This window comes from Rhyacophila brunnea, unplaced genomic scaffold (genome assembly GCF_057557595.1).
Source record: "Rhyacophila brunnea isolate RB1 unplaced genomic scaffold, BYU_Rbru_1.0 scaffold_3, whole genome shotgun sequence".
NCBI classification, from domain to species: Eukaryota; Metazoa; Arthropoda; class Insecta; order Trichoptera; family Rhyacophilidae; genus Rhyacophila; species Rhyacophila brunnea.
The window spans coordinates 47356451-47374722 of NW_028232965.1; the positions used below are offsets into that span (position 1 = coordinate 47356451).

Genomic DNA, 18272 nt, shown 5'->3' on the forward strand with positions numbered 1-18272 from the left:
ATAATATATATACCATTGTCACAAAATGAGTACCTATGAACTACTATCACAATTATTGTATGTTGCTATATAACAGGCACGTCCAACTTCAAATCAGCTGTGATCTACTTACTATCCAGTATTAAAACTGGCAGTGATCTACCACACTCACTGATTGACATTCTTCAATTTGAATAAATGTATTAAGTCTATTTGCATTGGAATGTTACACACTTGTCATTCACCATCACAAAGAAACACTCAATTTTCCATTGATCATGACAATAATAAGTGTTGGTCTTATTTTGGACACTCATGGTACCCATTATATTATTATCCTACTGTGCAAAGAGTCTACTGCACGACAGTAAGGGAATACTATACCACAGTTTAAAATGTGGGGATTCATATCTTCTGTTTCTCTCATTCTTTATAGCAGGCCATGAGTACGAATAATGGAATCAAATTATACCAAGTCACGCTGGGTTCCTTGTGGTTAATTTGAAAAATAGAAATGGTTAATGTTTCCCCATCAAAATAACTTAATTTACACACCATTTACATTTTAACTACTTAATTCATATAGGACTATCAACATGAATCATGGACACGTTGGACATGCCTGCTATTATTTTTAACGGGATAGTCCAGTATATCAGACGTTATCAAACATAAATAACCAATAATATGTGAAGAGTAGTATACTTTGTTGAAATTTTGTTAAGAAAACAACCACGAAGCATGAGTATCATGATTCATGCATTGAATTATTAAAATCTTCGAATGTTCACTCAGGTGCATAGTGTAGCTTGAAAAAATTAATATAAATCAAACATAGTGTAAATACTAATTCAATGCTTGTGACAATTTGATACAAACCGATAAATTTTACGCATCTTTTTAAATGTGTTTAGAGGCGATAATTCCAATTACACATAACAAGAAATTGCGTTTTTGTAATCTTGATTAGACCTGTGAAATGATCATCAATGTTATTTATAAATACAACATAACGTCACTGTTCTGGCAGAAGACACTAATTCGAAAAAATGACATTTGAGTTAGTTATACCAAAATGTTCCTTATTTCAAACTTTACCGTCTGGCAACCTTCATAATAAATAATGTCTTTATTTTAAAGTCGTCCTTTTTACGATTACTTAATAAACTCACATTATAGACCATTTCAAACATTTTAACAACTTCAAAGTCAAATTACTCAAAACTAGTATTCTCCAGTTGGTGTGTTCTGCCAGAACAAAGACGATAATGTAAACATGAAACGATAATGCAATAGGTATCTACATTCTGTGATTCATATAAGTACATAATTCATACTACTCAATAAAAATCACCTTTCAATATATTTTATATATAGGTACCTTACCATACCATATTTTGTATAAAGTTTAGTAAATTATAATACCTCAAAAAATATTCAAAATCGTTATACAATAATATAATAAATTATTTTAATAGTAGTAAAGCTAGCTTATTAGATTGGTGATATTACCTTTCTAGTGCATGTCGCGCCCAAATTTCTCAGGAAACAATATTGTAAAAGTACAGTGGAATATGTTATAGAGATGACTATCCGAATGGGAGTGCCCGGAGCAGCATTCAGCGCACTGTGCGGAATGTCTGGTACTTCTGAATTGTACCAGAACCGAACGCCTCGAAGACTGTTGTCCAGGCAATTCAAGCGCTATTTGAAAATATACTCACATTATAGTAAATGTAAGGAGGATTTTGAGTTTCGACATATTTTCTGGAGCCTTAGGATATTAGCAATTTTGTTTTCATCCTTGTCACTTTGACGTAATTGTTTTGGATTACCTAATATAAGACATTACTTAAAATATGGCGAGTATATCTCATTAAAATATGACACTCACAGCAGTCATGAAAACCTATCAATTTTCCAGAGCCTTATATCAACTGGAGTGAGCTTTATAGCGTACACGTGCATGGATTTACTTGCAGCAATAGTGTGTATTTTAAACTATCGCGGTAAACTGTTTACACATAAAAGTGCTGACTGTCTCGCCAATTTCATTCTTCACGAGTAAGCGAAACGCGATGTTGTCATTTTATAGTACTATTTGACAGGTAGTGAAAATTGGTTAACCTCAAAATGAGTGCGCAGTGTAGTTAGTTTTTTTACCTGCAGCTTCGTCACTATCGTTCAACTGCGCAGGCGCAGATCGAAAAAATCCCTACTGTCGCATGAAAATTCAAAAGCTTCCAAACTTTTCTGATTCATGCATGCAATCTTGCCAACTGCAGGATAATACATGTTTACCCATACATTTTCTTGTTATGGCCGCGATAATACTTACTGTCAACAGTAAATCCATGCACGTGTAAACGGGGTATTAGTTTATAAAATGTACACTTTGGTCGCCTGAAAAGTTTGATTGGGTACATCATTCTTACAATCTTAGTATTGGATGATCCAAGTATAAACCCATTCAAAGTAAAATACATTGATATTTACTGATTCATAAATTTATTACACTATTTGTCGAGTAATATTCGCTTCTTTTTATACCTGCAGATCAGGAAATTTTTCATATTAGTAGTGATAGCTATCATTTTAAGTATCTTTATTCGTTGCCGTAGCCTAATCGAAGGATGGCAATCAATTTTAAGATGAACTTATCTTACCTGTTAATCAATCAATGTTTTTTATAGTACTAATTACTAAGATTTAACGTCCTTCGAAATATTGCCTTGAACATTGAACCTCATTTCAATAATTTTTAATTAATAGTGAGTAATGTGTATTTTGTTTTTCCTCATACTTTGTTGAATTAGTTCCATCGCATTACGCATTTGGTGAACAAGTTATATGTTCCAAAAAAATTAATATGTGTGACAACTGCTAGCAAATCAACTAAAAAAGAAAGAACTGAGATGCGTTTGAACGCACGTCTCTATTGAGAGAGTGCTCTTAATCACTTGATCTACCAATGCAAGTGTCCTCGCGAATAAGTGTTGATTTTTTTGAGTCTCGAATGAGGCATCATTGTGAAGATGAAGTGTTTCTTTATCTACAAAACGTGTAAGCCGGTCCAGCTCTGAATGTTTTTCATGAAATCTCACAGAATAATATATTTAAATGTTGCTATGTATGTGTATAATTTTCACTATTTCATAAGGTTTTTTGTATCACGCAGTGAATGTCAGTGACGTACACTCAACACAGGCCTTAATGTTGATAAGTATATTGACATGAATTTTATTGAAATCTCCTGTTGCATATCGTTTATTTCGTAAATTCTAGTCTTGTAAGTTACAGTAAAATTGTACGAAACTGAAGTTTGCTCTGAAAGTAGTCACAGATAAACATATGTAAGTAGGTACCTACATAATAAGTGATCGGTAATATAAAACATTTTTTTAATTATATTGTAAGCTAATTTTGTATTCAGTACAAGATACCTACTTTCAAGTGATTTTTTTCAGTTTTGAATCTTGTACATTCTCAATATCCAATGTTGCATCTTGTCTTCTATTAATATGTATCTATAGCTAACAATTCATATTGTAAAATAATATTAGGGGTCGTCCGTAAATAACATCAGACATCAGAGTCTTTTACTACCCTGTTTAAATTATCCATGAACTACCACCATTTGTAAATAAAACATTCATTAAAAATGATATATTTCATTATCATAGTGGTTTAAAATGAATTTACATTTGGTTGGTTTTGTCATGTCACATTTTATACAACTCTTCGTCGCAAATTATCACATTATGTATATTGAACCATTTTCCTCGTCAGGATATACAATAAATTGTATATCTTACATGAAATTTTTAAACGTCTTCCTCTTTTAAAGCATCTCTTTAAAACGCTAGTGTATTGGGTAAAGTTTTATAATCCAAACTAAACGTTCCTTCTTTAGTTCAGTAGTAACATTTTGTATTATTTATTTAAATTACCTACTTAGGTGTTAATGTACTGCAAATCAGTCAGTTAAGAAAACTATCATTTTTTATTCTAGCAATAATCTAAGTGTATATTATAACACTAGTCTTCATATCCTATTTTTTAATGGATTTACTAAAACTATGAATAAGAAAGACTACATTTTCTAAGCCAAATATCACAGTTTTAAGCGTTCAATCAACGAGCATTTTTATTGCATTTGTGCCTTCACTCCATTTAATTACTGCTTATTGTATATATGAAATGGCAGATCTTGTTTAATGTAGGCAAAGAATAAATAATTCCGTACTCACAGTTGTAAGTACCGCAAATGACCATGAAATTTTTTTAATGCAACAGTAGGTAATCAACCTAAGGGCTTGCTTAGACTGGCTTAGTGCTCGCACTAATACCGACACGTGTAAAACCCCACTTCTTCTGTTGTGTCCATGCAAGATGTGACTCGATTCTTCAAAACCCCAGTAAAATTTATGAAAGTAAAAATATTTTATTTGGATGCAACGGTTTAAAAATCGAACTTCCATGAGTGGCACATTCTCTTGATAAGTGGCCCTTGGTCAAAAAATGGAGCTCACCCAACAGAGTTTTGGTCCGTTTATTGCCTCATTTTCATGTTTAGGCTCTTTGTAGAAGATTTTCTTTAACATTACAACCTGATAGAAACTAAGAGTGCAATGCAGAACCGTTGACGTTAAGCAGCCGCTCTAACAAGAAAAGTTAAAGTTAGGCCCCTTAAAGTTAGGCACGTATCTTAAGGACTTCCTTGCCTAAGTATGGTTCTGCATTGCGCTCTTTAACTCAATCTCCTATTAGTAGAGATCATCAAGGCTCTACCCTATTCAAAAATTGTATTGAATGACTTCATAGTAAGAGGTAAATGCAATTATCTCTGCGATAATAACGTAATCCATATTTTGCCTGAGACCTCAGCGGTTGATTGTAATCACATTTTAATTGTTACCTTGCATTCTTCCTCTTTCGTCAACATTTCGGCGTCCGTAATGTGCCTGTAACTTCAAGGAAGCACTCGAAGTGAAATACCAATAAATCCTCGATTAAATGGATTTGGTGGTCATAAGTGGTAAAACAAATTTATGAAATACATTATCTTTTCTACATTGCTGTGAGTAAGTTATATTTTAATTTTAATATACCCCAATAACAAAAATTCATTGTTCCGGACAATAAACTCATTGCAATTTGAATAAATTATCCCCATACATTATTTCATAAATATCTATGAAAAAAATTTGTGTTTTAAATAACCCACATAAGTTAATTCTCAATTTATTGGGGTAGATAGGACAAACGAGGAGTCTAATTCCAAAAAGCGATAAGTCCACATTCGGTCAAAATCGAGAAAAAAATATGCACATATTCATTGTATAATTTTACACAATATGTATTGATCGATAAATTCCAAAACGCGACATAACCCTACGAAAAAAAATATTTTAAGTCTTGATTTATTACAAAAAGCGCCAAGTCCGTGTTTCATATTATTTAAAGCTTGGTTGATTTCGCGCGTGTTTAAGTCAACCAATAAGGAAACGTTAAATATTGAAAAGGGCGTCTCCCATGCTACAGCATCTGGTAAACTTATGACAGTGCCACGGAAATATGTGCCTTATGCGGGATAAATTAAAAAGTGAAGTACAAGTAGCGCTAAGTCCAATTTTATTTTGCCTATATTTATTACCTTTAAGAGTTTATCGGCTGAAACAAATTGCCATTTGGTTCTAATTTCGACATAGAATACAACGGGGAAAAAAAATCTCACGTTAAAACAAATAATTGAAGCTAGAAACATAAAAACGTTGTTTCCCGATAATATTGAATTGTGGACTTGTCCCTTTTTGTAATTAGACGCCTCAAATGTATTCAGATACATAATTGGTTTCCTGGTTAATTCAAAACATCATATTCAAAACTATGTAATGCCGTAATATTGTTATCCAATTTTGCTGCACGTATTGAACAAATCGTTATTGTCATTGTTAAAAAATATATAATATAATTAATGGCTCTTGACCCTCAATGTACCTCATAGCATTTTAAAAAGAGAATGTGTCAGCACCCCAATCAACTGCATTGTAAACTTTGCATTATATAGGCGTATTTATAAAAAAGAAATTCCCTAATGCAACTAAAATCTCAATTATTGCTGTGCATATAAAATGTACATACATTATTTATTGAATGTGTTAAAATAAACTTTATTTTGAATAGGAATGAATTTCGGATGTGAATTGCGGAAAATAAAAATGTAAAATCGGGAATTTAATGATACAAGACATACTTCAGAAATTACACGAAAATAGCAGAAAAATGGGTACTGTTCGGTTATCAGGAATACAGCGGAAAACACATTTTGAATATAGCCAATAAACTGGATTATTTGTTAGCTTAGGTTTGGTTAGGTTAACCTAACAAATAATCCAGTTTATCGGATATTTTCAAAATGTGTTTTCCGCTGTATTCCTGATAACCGAACAGTACCGTAAAATGTTAATTCCGCATACGTAAAATCGAGGTTCCACTGTATAGTAATAACAGTTTAATCACACAAAATTTAATGAAAATGTTTAAATTGTTAAATTAATGAATAATTATTTTAAAGTTTTTTTCCCCTTTTTTTAACAGTTAACCCTGATAAATGGAGCATCATTTTTCTAATTTTATTCATCGTACTCATGTACAAATTGCCTTTTTGTATAATTAATAAATTGATGTTTGTTACGCTCATATTGTAAATATTGTTTATTGCTACAGAGTTATCTTTGTAAATATTATATTATATAACATTTTTATTAAAAAATAAATGATTTTTTCAACTATAAACAGTTTACTTTTTTTCCTCGGTAGTTTTGTCGTCTTTATCTATATTCGCTATATCCTCACATAATTGCCACCAATCTGGCTGAAAGATGCCAATGAGAGCCAGCTTCCACACTGCAAATTAATTCCTTCCATTATTTGGCATCGAAATGTAACAGTTTTATATTGTAGGAATCGGTGTCTTCCTATGTAATTCCGTTTATTCCTACAATAGCTAAAGTTTAGTATACATCAAAGCAAATTGAATCTTGTAAATAAGCTCTCAAATCGTTTAATATGACAAGATGCTAATGATGTACAAGTGTAAAACAATTGTTTTACTTGAATATGTTAGTAATGCGGTCCATACTAAGTGCAAGAACGTAGTGGTCGCGCGGCGGCGTCTTGCGAAACTCAAACGTATAACCGTTTGTAAAATGTTCGTAGACAGTGTGTTTTTTGGGGCATAATACGCACGGTTATATGTTTGAGTTTCACAAGACGCCGCCGCGCCGCGCCCGCCAAATGACTACGGACGAGCACTAAAGGTCTTGTCGGTAAACATTTGACTATAAAAATATAGAGGTACCCATAAGTAATCAATAATTTAAAAATGAAGAACCAGAGTCAAATTATTTTCTAATCTGTTACATATTCACCCACATTAATCATAACATAAAGATTACAATATACAGGACTTATTCCACTTGGTTTCATAACATCAGGACTGATTTCATCCCCTTCAAAAAGACTGGTACAAAATATACAATAATACACATATTTATTGAAAATATGGACAATATCTAAATACCTTGTGTCATAAGTGTTTCAATTTAATTATTAATGTATTAAATATCACGTGAGCGTAAACTTTGTATGTGTTTGTAATTTTATATTTGTGTATCACGCGATGTCGGCCTTTCTGATTGCCATAAGGAAAAGGGAAAGGATTAAGTATTAGATTTAAATCTTATATAATAATAACAGCTCGATTGCAAATATAATATATATATCGTCACCGTTTTAGCAAAACCATCTATGTGCACTTTCTCAAATTGTGCAGGAGAAGGATAAAACTGAATAAAAAAATAATGTTACATTTAAACATTAAAATTATGAAGAATGCTTTATTATAATCAGAAAATGGTCTAAGATTATTATTTTGTTTACAAAAATCTTTTATGTTTAATACAAAAATAATAAAAATACAGTTTGTGATGTCACATAAGTTGTTTTGACCGTTTTGTAAATACACATAGTTTAATTTATTCATCAAAATGTGAATAATAATAAATTCATGAAAAACTGTTACATAAATAATAGTTGAAATATACATAGTGCGTTAGTGATAAATTGCAATATCATTTTATTAATTATTAATGCAATAGTGAGATGATATTATATTTATAAGTTCGTTTACTTTCTATTAGCAGGTTTAAATGTTAGGTTATCGTAGAAATAGTGATGATCTTTCTCTATTACACTTTTTAATTCCTGAAGATGTATGTATTTCGACTGCGATATTGGCAATGATTCATTATATATATTACAAAGGCAGTCAAACGGTTGCACTGATAAAGTTGAGTTTGTAAAAGATTGTTCCATCTGGTAGATACTGTAACATTTTAATATCATATACAACAGGATCTCCGATTCGTTTTCCTGGTCTGATTGAACTTAATCCAGATTTAATCTTATCCATAATTCTTAAAAATTTAAAATCAATGACATTAATTTTATAAGGTTGTTTTGGTCTTGCTAGCCGCATACGTGCTATATAATCAGATGGTGAATAAATATTGGAGGCTTAAAATACTTTTCTTAGGTGGCATGTGCACTATCGGCCTCTATCATGGTGTGGCCTTTTTCCAGAAAAAGCTGTTGAATCTCGATGTTTTTTCTCTCTAAAGATATAACTTAGAGCAGTAGCGAATAATTTATTTCGGTTTTGATATCCACACCCATCCGATATTAGAATTATTTCATTGTATTGTCCTGCTTTCGATGAGATGAGACAAATTCATTAGAAGATACATTATGAAGAATGTATATGGTGAAATTGTGTAGTTGCAGCTTTTGTTTATAATACATTTGTGCCTGTGTTTTGGACATAGCAGCACACTTTGGAGATCCATTGTGATTACTAACCGTCCAGTAATACTTCTGGTACTCCCCTTCATTTCATTTTTGGTCTTCTAGCATCTTTTTTTTTTTTTAATAATGTGGCTATTGTATTTCATTTCTGAAACATTCTTCATTTTATAACTACAGCAGATGGCAGTGATGGCACACTGATCTTTACGTGGTTGGTGGATACTGATTTTTTGGTGGTAAATATACTGGAGTATATTCTGCTGCTTTATGACCATTTTCCAGAGACCATTTTTTATATTCATCATGCATTTGTATTTTGGATCGGAAACACGATTCCACATACACCCTGGAGGTATTTTCTCTGCAATGATGGCTGGGAACTTTGGAATTAGATCCAACCATAATGTAACATTTTTCCACAAATCTCTCCGTTTTGATTTTTGGTTGCACTACCAATTATTTATCTTCAGTCAGATTCTTATTACCTGTCATTGTTGCTTTCAATTGGCCACTGTCATCGAGACGTTTGTAGTTGTTTATCCAACTTTTAAATTAATTCTCGCCTATACCCTATTGACCATGTAGGCATCTTCCAGAAATTATTGAATATTTCCTGTCTCTCTTTTTGAGAAAGCATCTTTCAAACCGTCGTGCAAGACCATAATGCATAGCATATAACATAGAAACAAACAATGTGTAGCCAAACTGTAAAAAAACATTACACTCTCGATATCAAAATACCATCTATATGTTACTATAATATACACATAGTTGTTTTTGTGAACCGTGGTTTTTGAACCTTACACATAGCTGTTTTTTATTTTTTGAAATAACTTCGGAGCGAGTTTACCCAACACATAGATCATTTTACTGGCCTATAGAGAAAAAAATAAGGAATGACTTGGTATTTAAAAGTCATTTTTGATAAAAGTGACACATAGATGGTTTTGCTAAAACGGTGACGATATATACGTACCATGAAAATTATATTGTTACTTAATTGAAATAATCTGAAACCGATCAATGAGTGAAATCTGCTGCTGCATCTTTGCTAGAATGTAGCTGTGGCTTCAATGTTTTCGGAGATATGAAGTACTGTACTGACTTCCATTCAGTTTCACTTTTATTACCGACATGGTCGAAAGTCTTTTCACATGAATGGGTAATCGAAAATATGGACAATTTAATGTCAATTAAATAATATGCATTTTATAATGGAGGACAACTGGTACCACTATTTCCGGACCGGTGGTTGGGAAACACTCGTCTAAACTAAAGTTAATTAATGACTCATTTAAAAAGATCGATGACTAATGGGTACCCATAACATTTATAATTATCAAGTTTATATTATCATTTATAATGTCATGCCATCGGTGTGATTATCATCGGGTTTGATGTAAGCATCATATTCAAATTATTATTGAAGCAAAAAAAGCATACACACACAAAATAGTATTTGAAACTCATAAGAAAAAACAAATGTTTATTTTTTTAATGATTGTAATCAAGCAAAATACAATACAAAATTAGTAAACGAAAAACACAAATGAAGAAGAAAAATATAATATAAAGCTATGTAAATCTAAATTATTGTAAGTGTTAGAACTTAAAAAACTTTCTAAATACATCTATGACTCCCTTACTAGGCATTTTTTCTTGAGATGCAGCAGAATGACTTTTGGGAAGGTCTTCATTGGCAGCTTGTTTATTTTTAATACTATCACTAGAGTCGACACTAACATTAGGTTTGATATCACCCGTGGCCCAGTTCTTCTGTACATTTACCTCATCACTGGTTGTGGTGGAACAGTCCAACAACTTGTCATTTTTGTTGTCTTTGCTTATTTCTAAATAAGATTTCTCTTCATTTTGGGGTAACTGTTTCGATTCATGAACAATTATTGGAGCTTTTTCTGAATCACTCGGAAGTTGTACTATATTGACATTTGTAATATCTTTGTTAGCCAAATTACTGTCAGAACTGGGACACCAAAATTCCTATTGCGGACCGGCCCTGGAGGCTTTCTTTTCGGTAGGCAGAGACTTATTTCTAACCAAGTCAATGTGGCCCATTTTAATCATCTTTGCCTCCCATTGTGCGAGCTCCGTTCTGAAACATAAATACCTTGTTATTATAATAATAAATGAATGGTAATTACATGCACATTGAAGAAGATGCATCATTCCAATAAATTAACTTTTATTGACACCAACGTTTAAAGCCGGAACTGCAAAATGGTACTTTTAAGTAGTACGATTTTAATAAATTTTAACGACACAGCGTTAATTTTTAATGCTGAAATCGTAATTTTTTACTCGATTGATATAATATATTGATTGAGTTGTTTTTTTTTTATAATATTAAATTATTTAATAAAAGGAAATCAAGTCAAAATCGCCAAAAACGCAGTTACAGCCTTTTATGTAGGTGTCGATATTTGGATTTTCACATTGAAAAGAATTATTGGAACACATCAATTTTATTTACTTAAATTTTCTTATTGTACATATCGTCTCTGTTCTGGCAGAACACACTAACTGGATAATACTAGTTTTGAGTAATTTGACTTTGAAGTTGTTAAAATGTTTGAAATGGTCTATAATGTGAGTTTATTAAGTAATCGTAAAAAGGATGACTTTAAAATATAGACTGTTTATTTATTAAGAAGGTTTCCAGACGGTAAAGTTTGAAATAAGGAACATTTTGGTATAACTAACTTAATATGTCATTTTTTCGAATTAGTGTCTTCTGCCAGAACAGTGACGATATTACATAATATATTGTTAGATTATTAACAGTTAATTATTATTATTATTAACAATTAATATTAGTATCTATTCTCGTCCACAGTCCCACGATGGCCACGCGGCTTAAGCGTCGGCCTATAGCATCGCGGGTCCCAGGTTCTATTCCTGGGTCTGGCAAGTACACATTGTTTTTCAATTTGTGTATGTGTTACGAGTATGGACCTAATAGGTTGAGCAAATGACTGACATCCATTTCTCGTAAAAACAAAATCTGTTAATACAAACCTCCACCCTGTGGAGGCCCATATCGAGGGTATACTGACAGAATGCATTATTTCAGTTTTTGGTGTTTTTCTGTTTTAAATGCCAAAATGTATACAATTTTACGCTGTACGTGAGAAAATAGAAACATTATTAAATCATATTGTTATTTTTTTATTCTGATAGAAAGCATGATAATGACCTAATGCGTTCTGCGTATACAAAATACAGGACTTGTAACATGTCGTATATTGTGTTTGCCATAAAGGTTAGTCTTTATAATGTAGAAAAAATGTTTTTAAATCATAAAAAAATCTACGTGGGAGAATGCTTTGAAAAAAAAATGAAAGTCCTTTTTGCGATTATCTCAGAACTTGTTTTAACGAGATAATGCTTTCTGTCAGTATACCCTCGATATGATCTTTCGGACATGGTCGAAAAAGAAAAAATCTCATCCAACCTCCCATCTAAGATATAATATGTGACCGATAGTTCTGTATGAATGTGAAACCTTTAGTTAATAAGGGAGTGACAAGTCAGATCGGCCGGTCACATTGTTAGATGCGATGAATCTATAACTCTCAATAAGCCAGTTTGCACGTGCAAACTCGTCTCAACTGCAACACGTCGTATTTGTCAATGTCATTTTACTGGCATTCACAAAACACATACAACTTTGACACACAACATCCACATAACATTTTTGGTGGAAAAAATATCTGCTGCCAAAGCACGCAGCATGAATAACGCTTTACGGTGCCCCACACTTTTCAACCTAGTACACACGATCGCTGCGCCACCGAGGGACCTGTCAGTACAATGGTGTCTGGTATTTTGGTGCACTGAATCTAAAATAAAAGATTTTTTTATCAACACCAGCACTAATGTGAGAGGCGTATAAAAGAGATAATTAATTCTACATAATAATATTATAGCACATTACTGGTAAGCTTCCTTTATGATCTGGGCTTTCTGATCCCAAACGGACCTCTCTTTGGCAGAGAGGGCGTACCATTTTGCCGAAAGTTTTGTCTGATATTCGCCAATATTCGATTTTGTCATTGAACCTTTTTCACTCTGCGTGAACAGCAGGTACGATGACATCGGTCGCTTTGGTTTGCCTAATTCCTTGCATTCCTGAAATAACAAAAAATATTCCGATTACTCCCTAGATAATCTGAAATGGCTCCACAACATTATTGCCTATAAGATATGCGCTTGTACACACATACATATTCCTTTAAGTTAGCGCACATGAGAAATTTATCGCCGCACATAGCTCAAACGAGTTAAAAATCAAAATAAAATTTGTGTGACAAAATCATTTACATTCCACTGACACTACCAAGCAGTGTTGCCATATTTTTCTATGCTTACTATAGTACAAAGGCGCAAACATTATAGTATTTCTGTAAAAAATATAGTACAGGAACATTTTTCGGCTCGAATCCTTTAAAATTATAGTATTTTGGCATATTCGGCGTAAAATTATAGTATTTTAAATTTTTTGCAGAATCAAAATTATAGTATTGTACTATAATTATAGTACGGTTGGCAACACAGCTACCAAGAGTGTTTTTAGCAGATACGTATTGAACAATCTTTTATACATATGTTGATATTTTTGTTAAGTCTCTTTGTAACTCAATGTAATAGCGCCTGTCCACGTGCATGGATTTACTTGCAACAAAAGTGTGTATTTTAAACTATTGCGATAATAACTCTACACATAAAAGTGCTAACTATCTCTCCAATCTCACTCTTCAAGCGTAAGCGAGACGCAATGATGTCATTGTATGGTGCTATTTGACAGGTTCGTAGATAATAGGTAGACGTCAAAGGATCGCCACTATCGTTCTACTGCGCATCCGCACCGCCATGCAAGTACCAATTACTGTGTGAAAATTCAGAACCTTCTGAATTTTTTTGATCCATGCATGCAACTTGCAACTTGCACGGTAATACATGTTAACAGTTGCATTTTCTTGTTATGGCCGGATAATACGTACTGTCAGCAGTAAATCCATTCACATGTAAACGAGGTATACATTATTGAGTTAGCATTTAGTCATTTAGTCTAGGCAGTAAAAACATATTTTCTTTTACAATCAGTGATGTTTTTGCTGTAGAAATAGATAATACAGTAATACCTCATTAATAATAACACGGATAATTCGAAATTCGCCGTAATTCGAAATTTTCGCAAAAAAAAAAGTCCCTTGAACATTATTTTCATATAAAACGATACCTTTAATTCGAAATGATTTCAGAGTCCTGGCATACAAAAATATTCAATAAATCGTAATAAAGTACACTTTTTCATGAGCCAGTCATTGAAAATTGTGACAGATTTTTCATAAAACATCATAAATTACTTATTTTAAGAAGGTAATATAAATAATCCTGACATTTTATGACCCATTAAAACATACGGAATCGGAAATTTCGTAGGCACATCTATGATCGTAAACAAAAGTAATGAAAGTCAAAAAAAAAAAAAAAATTCTAAATTTTAATACTTTTCCCCCATACATTTCATATTTCCTACTTCGAATTTTTTTTTCGATTTTCGGTCCCGTGGAATTCGTATTAACGAGGTTTTACTGTAAATCTTTATCAATTGAGTAAAATTGCATAACACATTTTTAGACGTTTAAAAAATGGTTACATTATGATGTACATAATACTAAATAGACATGGTATAATAATTATAATATCTAATTATTAAATACATTATGAGAGTTCTTACAGCTCTGGTTTTCCGTTTTTCTCTTGCTTCAGCCATGACCACTTTCAGTTTTTTAATCTCCTCTTCTTCTTCTGGTGATAGTCCAGCTTTGTATTTTTCAAACTTCTTCTTGTATTCCTCAAATTCAGCTTCATATTCTTTTTGAAATTTTTGTTTTACCTTTAAGGAAACGAACACAAATGATAACAATAATAGGAGACCTGGTGGAACGACAGCATTTTGACACTATTGGAAACTGGTAGAAATATACCACTTTCTTTATCAGCACGACTATTCTAACATATCACTTAACGCCAAAATCAATAAAAAAAAGTCAATTTAAAATAAGATAATTACTAAAGGCGAGTTCACTGCGGGTGATCATCGCGGATGATCATCCACAAGGAATTGCATACTGCTTGTGTCACCGAAAGTGATATACATTTCAAAATAGCATCAACTGAAATAACAGTGCAGGCTCGAATTCAAACAATTAGTGAATATTAATATTAGAATAACATTACAAAAGATGCCAATCAACTGCTAAGAATCAGGAACTGGAAAAGACGTGCGGAGAACCGTTCCGGCTGGAGGACGGCGGTGGAGGAGGCCAGGGCTCGACTTGAGCTGTAGCGCCATCGAAGAAGAATGTTGTATGAATGCAGAAATTTCATAAAGAGAAAGAGCAATAGGAAAAAAAGGCGTTGGTGGGTAATGCGACGTAATATCATGGGAGTATTTATGTAACCGGTTTGTTTTCAATTCAGAATGACAGTTTACGTACTATGTAAATAATATGATGACAGTTGTACTCAGGGGCGCATTGCGCATACGTGGCATGGGCAGTGGCGTGATGCGCATGCGCGCCACTTTTGCAATCATCCGCGATGATCGAAAAGTAGAACATGTTTAACTTTATTAGATTTCGATTCCGGATGATCACTTTCGATGATTCGAGGATGGATGTGCGTTTACACGAGTCACTGCGTATGATTCCTCCGCGATGATCATCAAAAGTGAACCATGTAAACGGTACTTTACCTATATCGAATTCAGGCAGTTAATAATAGGTTATATTTGTCAAGCACAATGTTTTTTAACATGATCAGACATGATCGCGTTAACAGCGAATAGCTCAGTTTACATGTCTTACTTGTTTCCAAATGCATCAGATGACAATCTCAAATAGGGTAGAAAAAAGTCCAATTGGATATTATAATTAATAGATAACCAACTTGTTTAAAGAATTGCTTCGAGTGATATCTGTGTTATTTTGGAGCAATATAACAGAAACATGTTACCGTGTTAACTATTTAGAATAGCCCTGCAGAATTAGATAATAAAGCAAAACCACACAGTCTATCATCATGTCATCTAAAGTGATAAATATTCTTTTTTACTGGTATGATTTGACAATATTAAAGTTGGCTCAGCCACATGTTACAAAATCCTCAAGAAAGTTCATCTCTTCAAGCTTGTCAAATTCAAGCATCCTAGAGGCTGCTAAATGGTGTGCTAGAATAACCTAGAAAGAAGCAACATTGGCGAGCGACATGGAGGGGCTGCACGGTGTCCATATGCTCCACGTGCGAATGAAGATGAAAATAAATGGGATAAAGAAAATGAAAAATAGAAGGCGCCCGGTTTGGATAATCATTTGATAAAGAATCGAACATAAATTGTTGTTGATTGTAATAATCCAATCATAATTTTATTATAGAATGTACTTGTAGAATATATTATTAAACATCAGAGCGTTGGAGCGGAGCTCGGAGCAGGACCACGGAGCACTGGAGCAATGGGATTTTACCCGGAGCAGGAGCAGAGCCGGAGCACCGAAAATTTGTAGTGCTCCACTGCTCCTGATGTTTATTTTATTATTAAATTTTCATTCTAAAATCCAATGAAAATCGTATATTTTGACACTTTGCAGCACTGGAATTATTTGAAATATGACAGCACTGCCGAGTGATAAATAACCTCACTTTTTTGAGAGAAGAGGCAAATAATGAGACAATAATTATTTGCTGTCGGAAATTTTGTTTTTAATAATGAAAATGATGTTATTTTAAAACTATGTACCTACTTATTTTTTAATTTATTTAACATTTTTATACATGTAATACTTATTGAAACTTTTTACCCGGAGCGGAGCCGGAGCTGGAGCAAGTATTAGGTCCCGGAGCGGAGCTGAAGCGGAGCAACTCAAAAAAGGGTCCGCTCCAACGCTCTGTTAAACATAGCTTATGACATTTTTAACGAATTTCTGGTTTGAATCCATTGTGAATTCGTGAATTCAGAGCAACTGTGACATGATTCGTCCCTAAATAATATACATAAGTTCGAATTTTGCTTACAGAATAATATAATAAGCTTTGGGTGTTGAGGCAACAAATAATTGAATAACATTAATACTTACCTACTTCATAATATGAGGTAGGGTAAGTATATAGTTATTATTGTGGCAAAGTTGAGTCCCCAGACTTTGAAAGATATCCAGATAATGCCCAATAAGCGTGTTAATTTAATAATAAACTCACAGATTCGTCGACTTGGTGCCAATTTTTCGATGCCAATTTGAGAATACCGACACCATTTAAGCCAGGATTTTTGGCAACTAGAGTTGGCCTTACTTGGTTAGTAAATCTCAAATAGGCACTAAGAGGTTTCTTGGGTTTTGCTATACCCAGTTTTTCCTCAGCAGTCATAGAATAACTATTAGATCCTATCCATGTTGAGGAGACGCTTCTGAAATAAAAATTTATTATTGTAAAGTTGTAAACAAAGTCTACACGCAAATGAAAATTGAATGCTAACCTAAAAAGGAGAAAGAATCAAAGCAATTATTCTTACCCATTATTTAGCCCGTTTCGGAGTCCACACAGAGTGGAGCTAGATAATGACAAAACTCTACTCAAACTTAACATCGTCGTTCGATTCAATTTTAATATTTCTATAATTTTCTTGGCGGGTTTACAAACAACACACACACAGTCAAATTCGCAAGCTGGGTGAAACAGTGTTGCCACAGACTAATGAGTATTGCTGTTAAAAAATATTTTTATAAAATATTATTGTTTATGACATGAAATTTGAAAAATAAAATAAAAACAACGTTATCAGATTCATTACGTTAATCATACTCATCAGATAGAATATTATAACAGCGTTTCCCAATAGAATTTTTACATGAAACCTTTTTATATCTTGTTCAATATGACTAACCCTTAAATATTTTTAACTTAAAAAATATTTCGAAAGCGAAGTAAAGTTAAATAAACAGACCTAGTATTTCTATAAGTACAAGAAATTAAGTTGTCATAAAATTGGAACGAATTCCGAAAATCTTAAATGCAAAACACTTCAGAATACCTAATGATGCTATTTAACGGATAATAAATTATTTGTTATAATACTCTACCAAATGGCATAAGTACTAAAAGTTACCTTGTATACAATCAATCAATTTGTATCTACTTGCCCAACGGTCAAATAACAAAGTTACAATACCAAGTTTTATCGGCCTTCGTGTCCCATAAATAAATACGACCGTCTGGTATGATAATTTATAATGAAAGGAGTTTTACCTAGGTACCATTAAAATTCTTATTATTCTTGTTGACTCTGAAGTCCCTTGAGATGTTGATCGTATTTTTTGCCTTGTGTTCTTCTGTGCTGGCCCCTT

General features: G+C 32.8%; 1 protein-coding gene across 2 annotated transcripts; it reads right to left on the reverse strand.

Annotated features, from left to right (window-relative positions):
• Positions 1 to 6674: 6674 nt before the first annotated feature.
• On the reverse strand, positions 6675 to 17605 carry TFAM (mitochondrial transcription factor A). 2 transcript variants are annotated; one of them, XR_015071330.1, is made up of 6 exons: positions 17441 to 17605; positions 17128 to 17335; positions 14609 to 14767; positions 12803 to 12996; positions 10494 to 10960; positions 6675 to 6888 (listed from the first exon to the last, which is right to left on the reverse strand). XR_015071330.1 is itself a non-coding variant. In XM_085952331.1 (5 exons), the coding sequence occupies exons 1-5, from the start codon at positions 17512 to 17514 to the stop codon at positions 10849 to 10851; spliced, it is 747 nt and encodes a 248-aa protein (XP_085808457.1). In that variant the 5' UTR covers positions 17515 to 17605; the 3' UTR covers positions 10318 to 10848. The 2 variants fall into 2 exon arrangements, 1 of the variants encoding a protein (XP_085808457.1); XM_085952331.1 differs by lacking the exon at positions 6675 to 6888 and having other exon boundaries at positions 10318 to 10960.
• Between the last annotated feature and the right edge of the window lie 667 nt (positions 17606 to 18272).

Excerpts from the sequence above, each read along its gene's own strand:
- TFAM (XM_085952331.1), bottom strand. The coding sequence starts at position 17,514 with ATGTTAAGTTTGAGTAGAGTTTTGTCATTATCTAGCTCCACTCTGTGT. Across the intron at positions 14,768-17,127 it reads GGCACCAAGTCGACGAATCT|GTAAAACAAAAATTTCAAAA; the intron begins GTGAGTTTATTA and ends GTTTCCTTAAAG. Across the intron at positions 10,961-12,802 it reads ATCATAAAGGAAGCTTACCA|AACGGAGCTCGCACAATGGG; the intron begins GTAATGTGCTAT and ends TTTATGTTTCAG.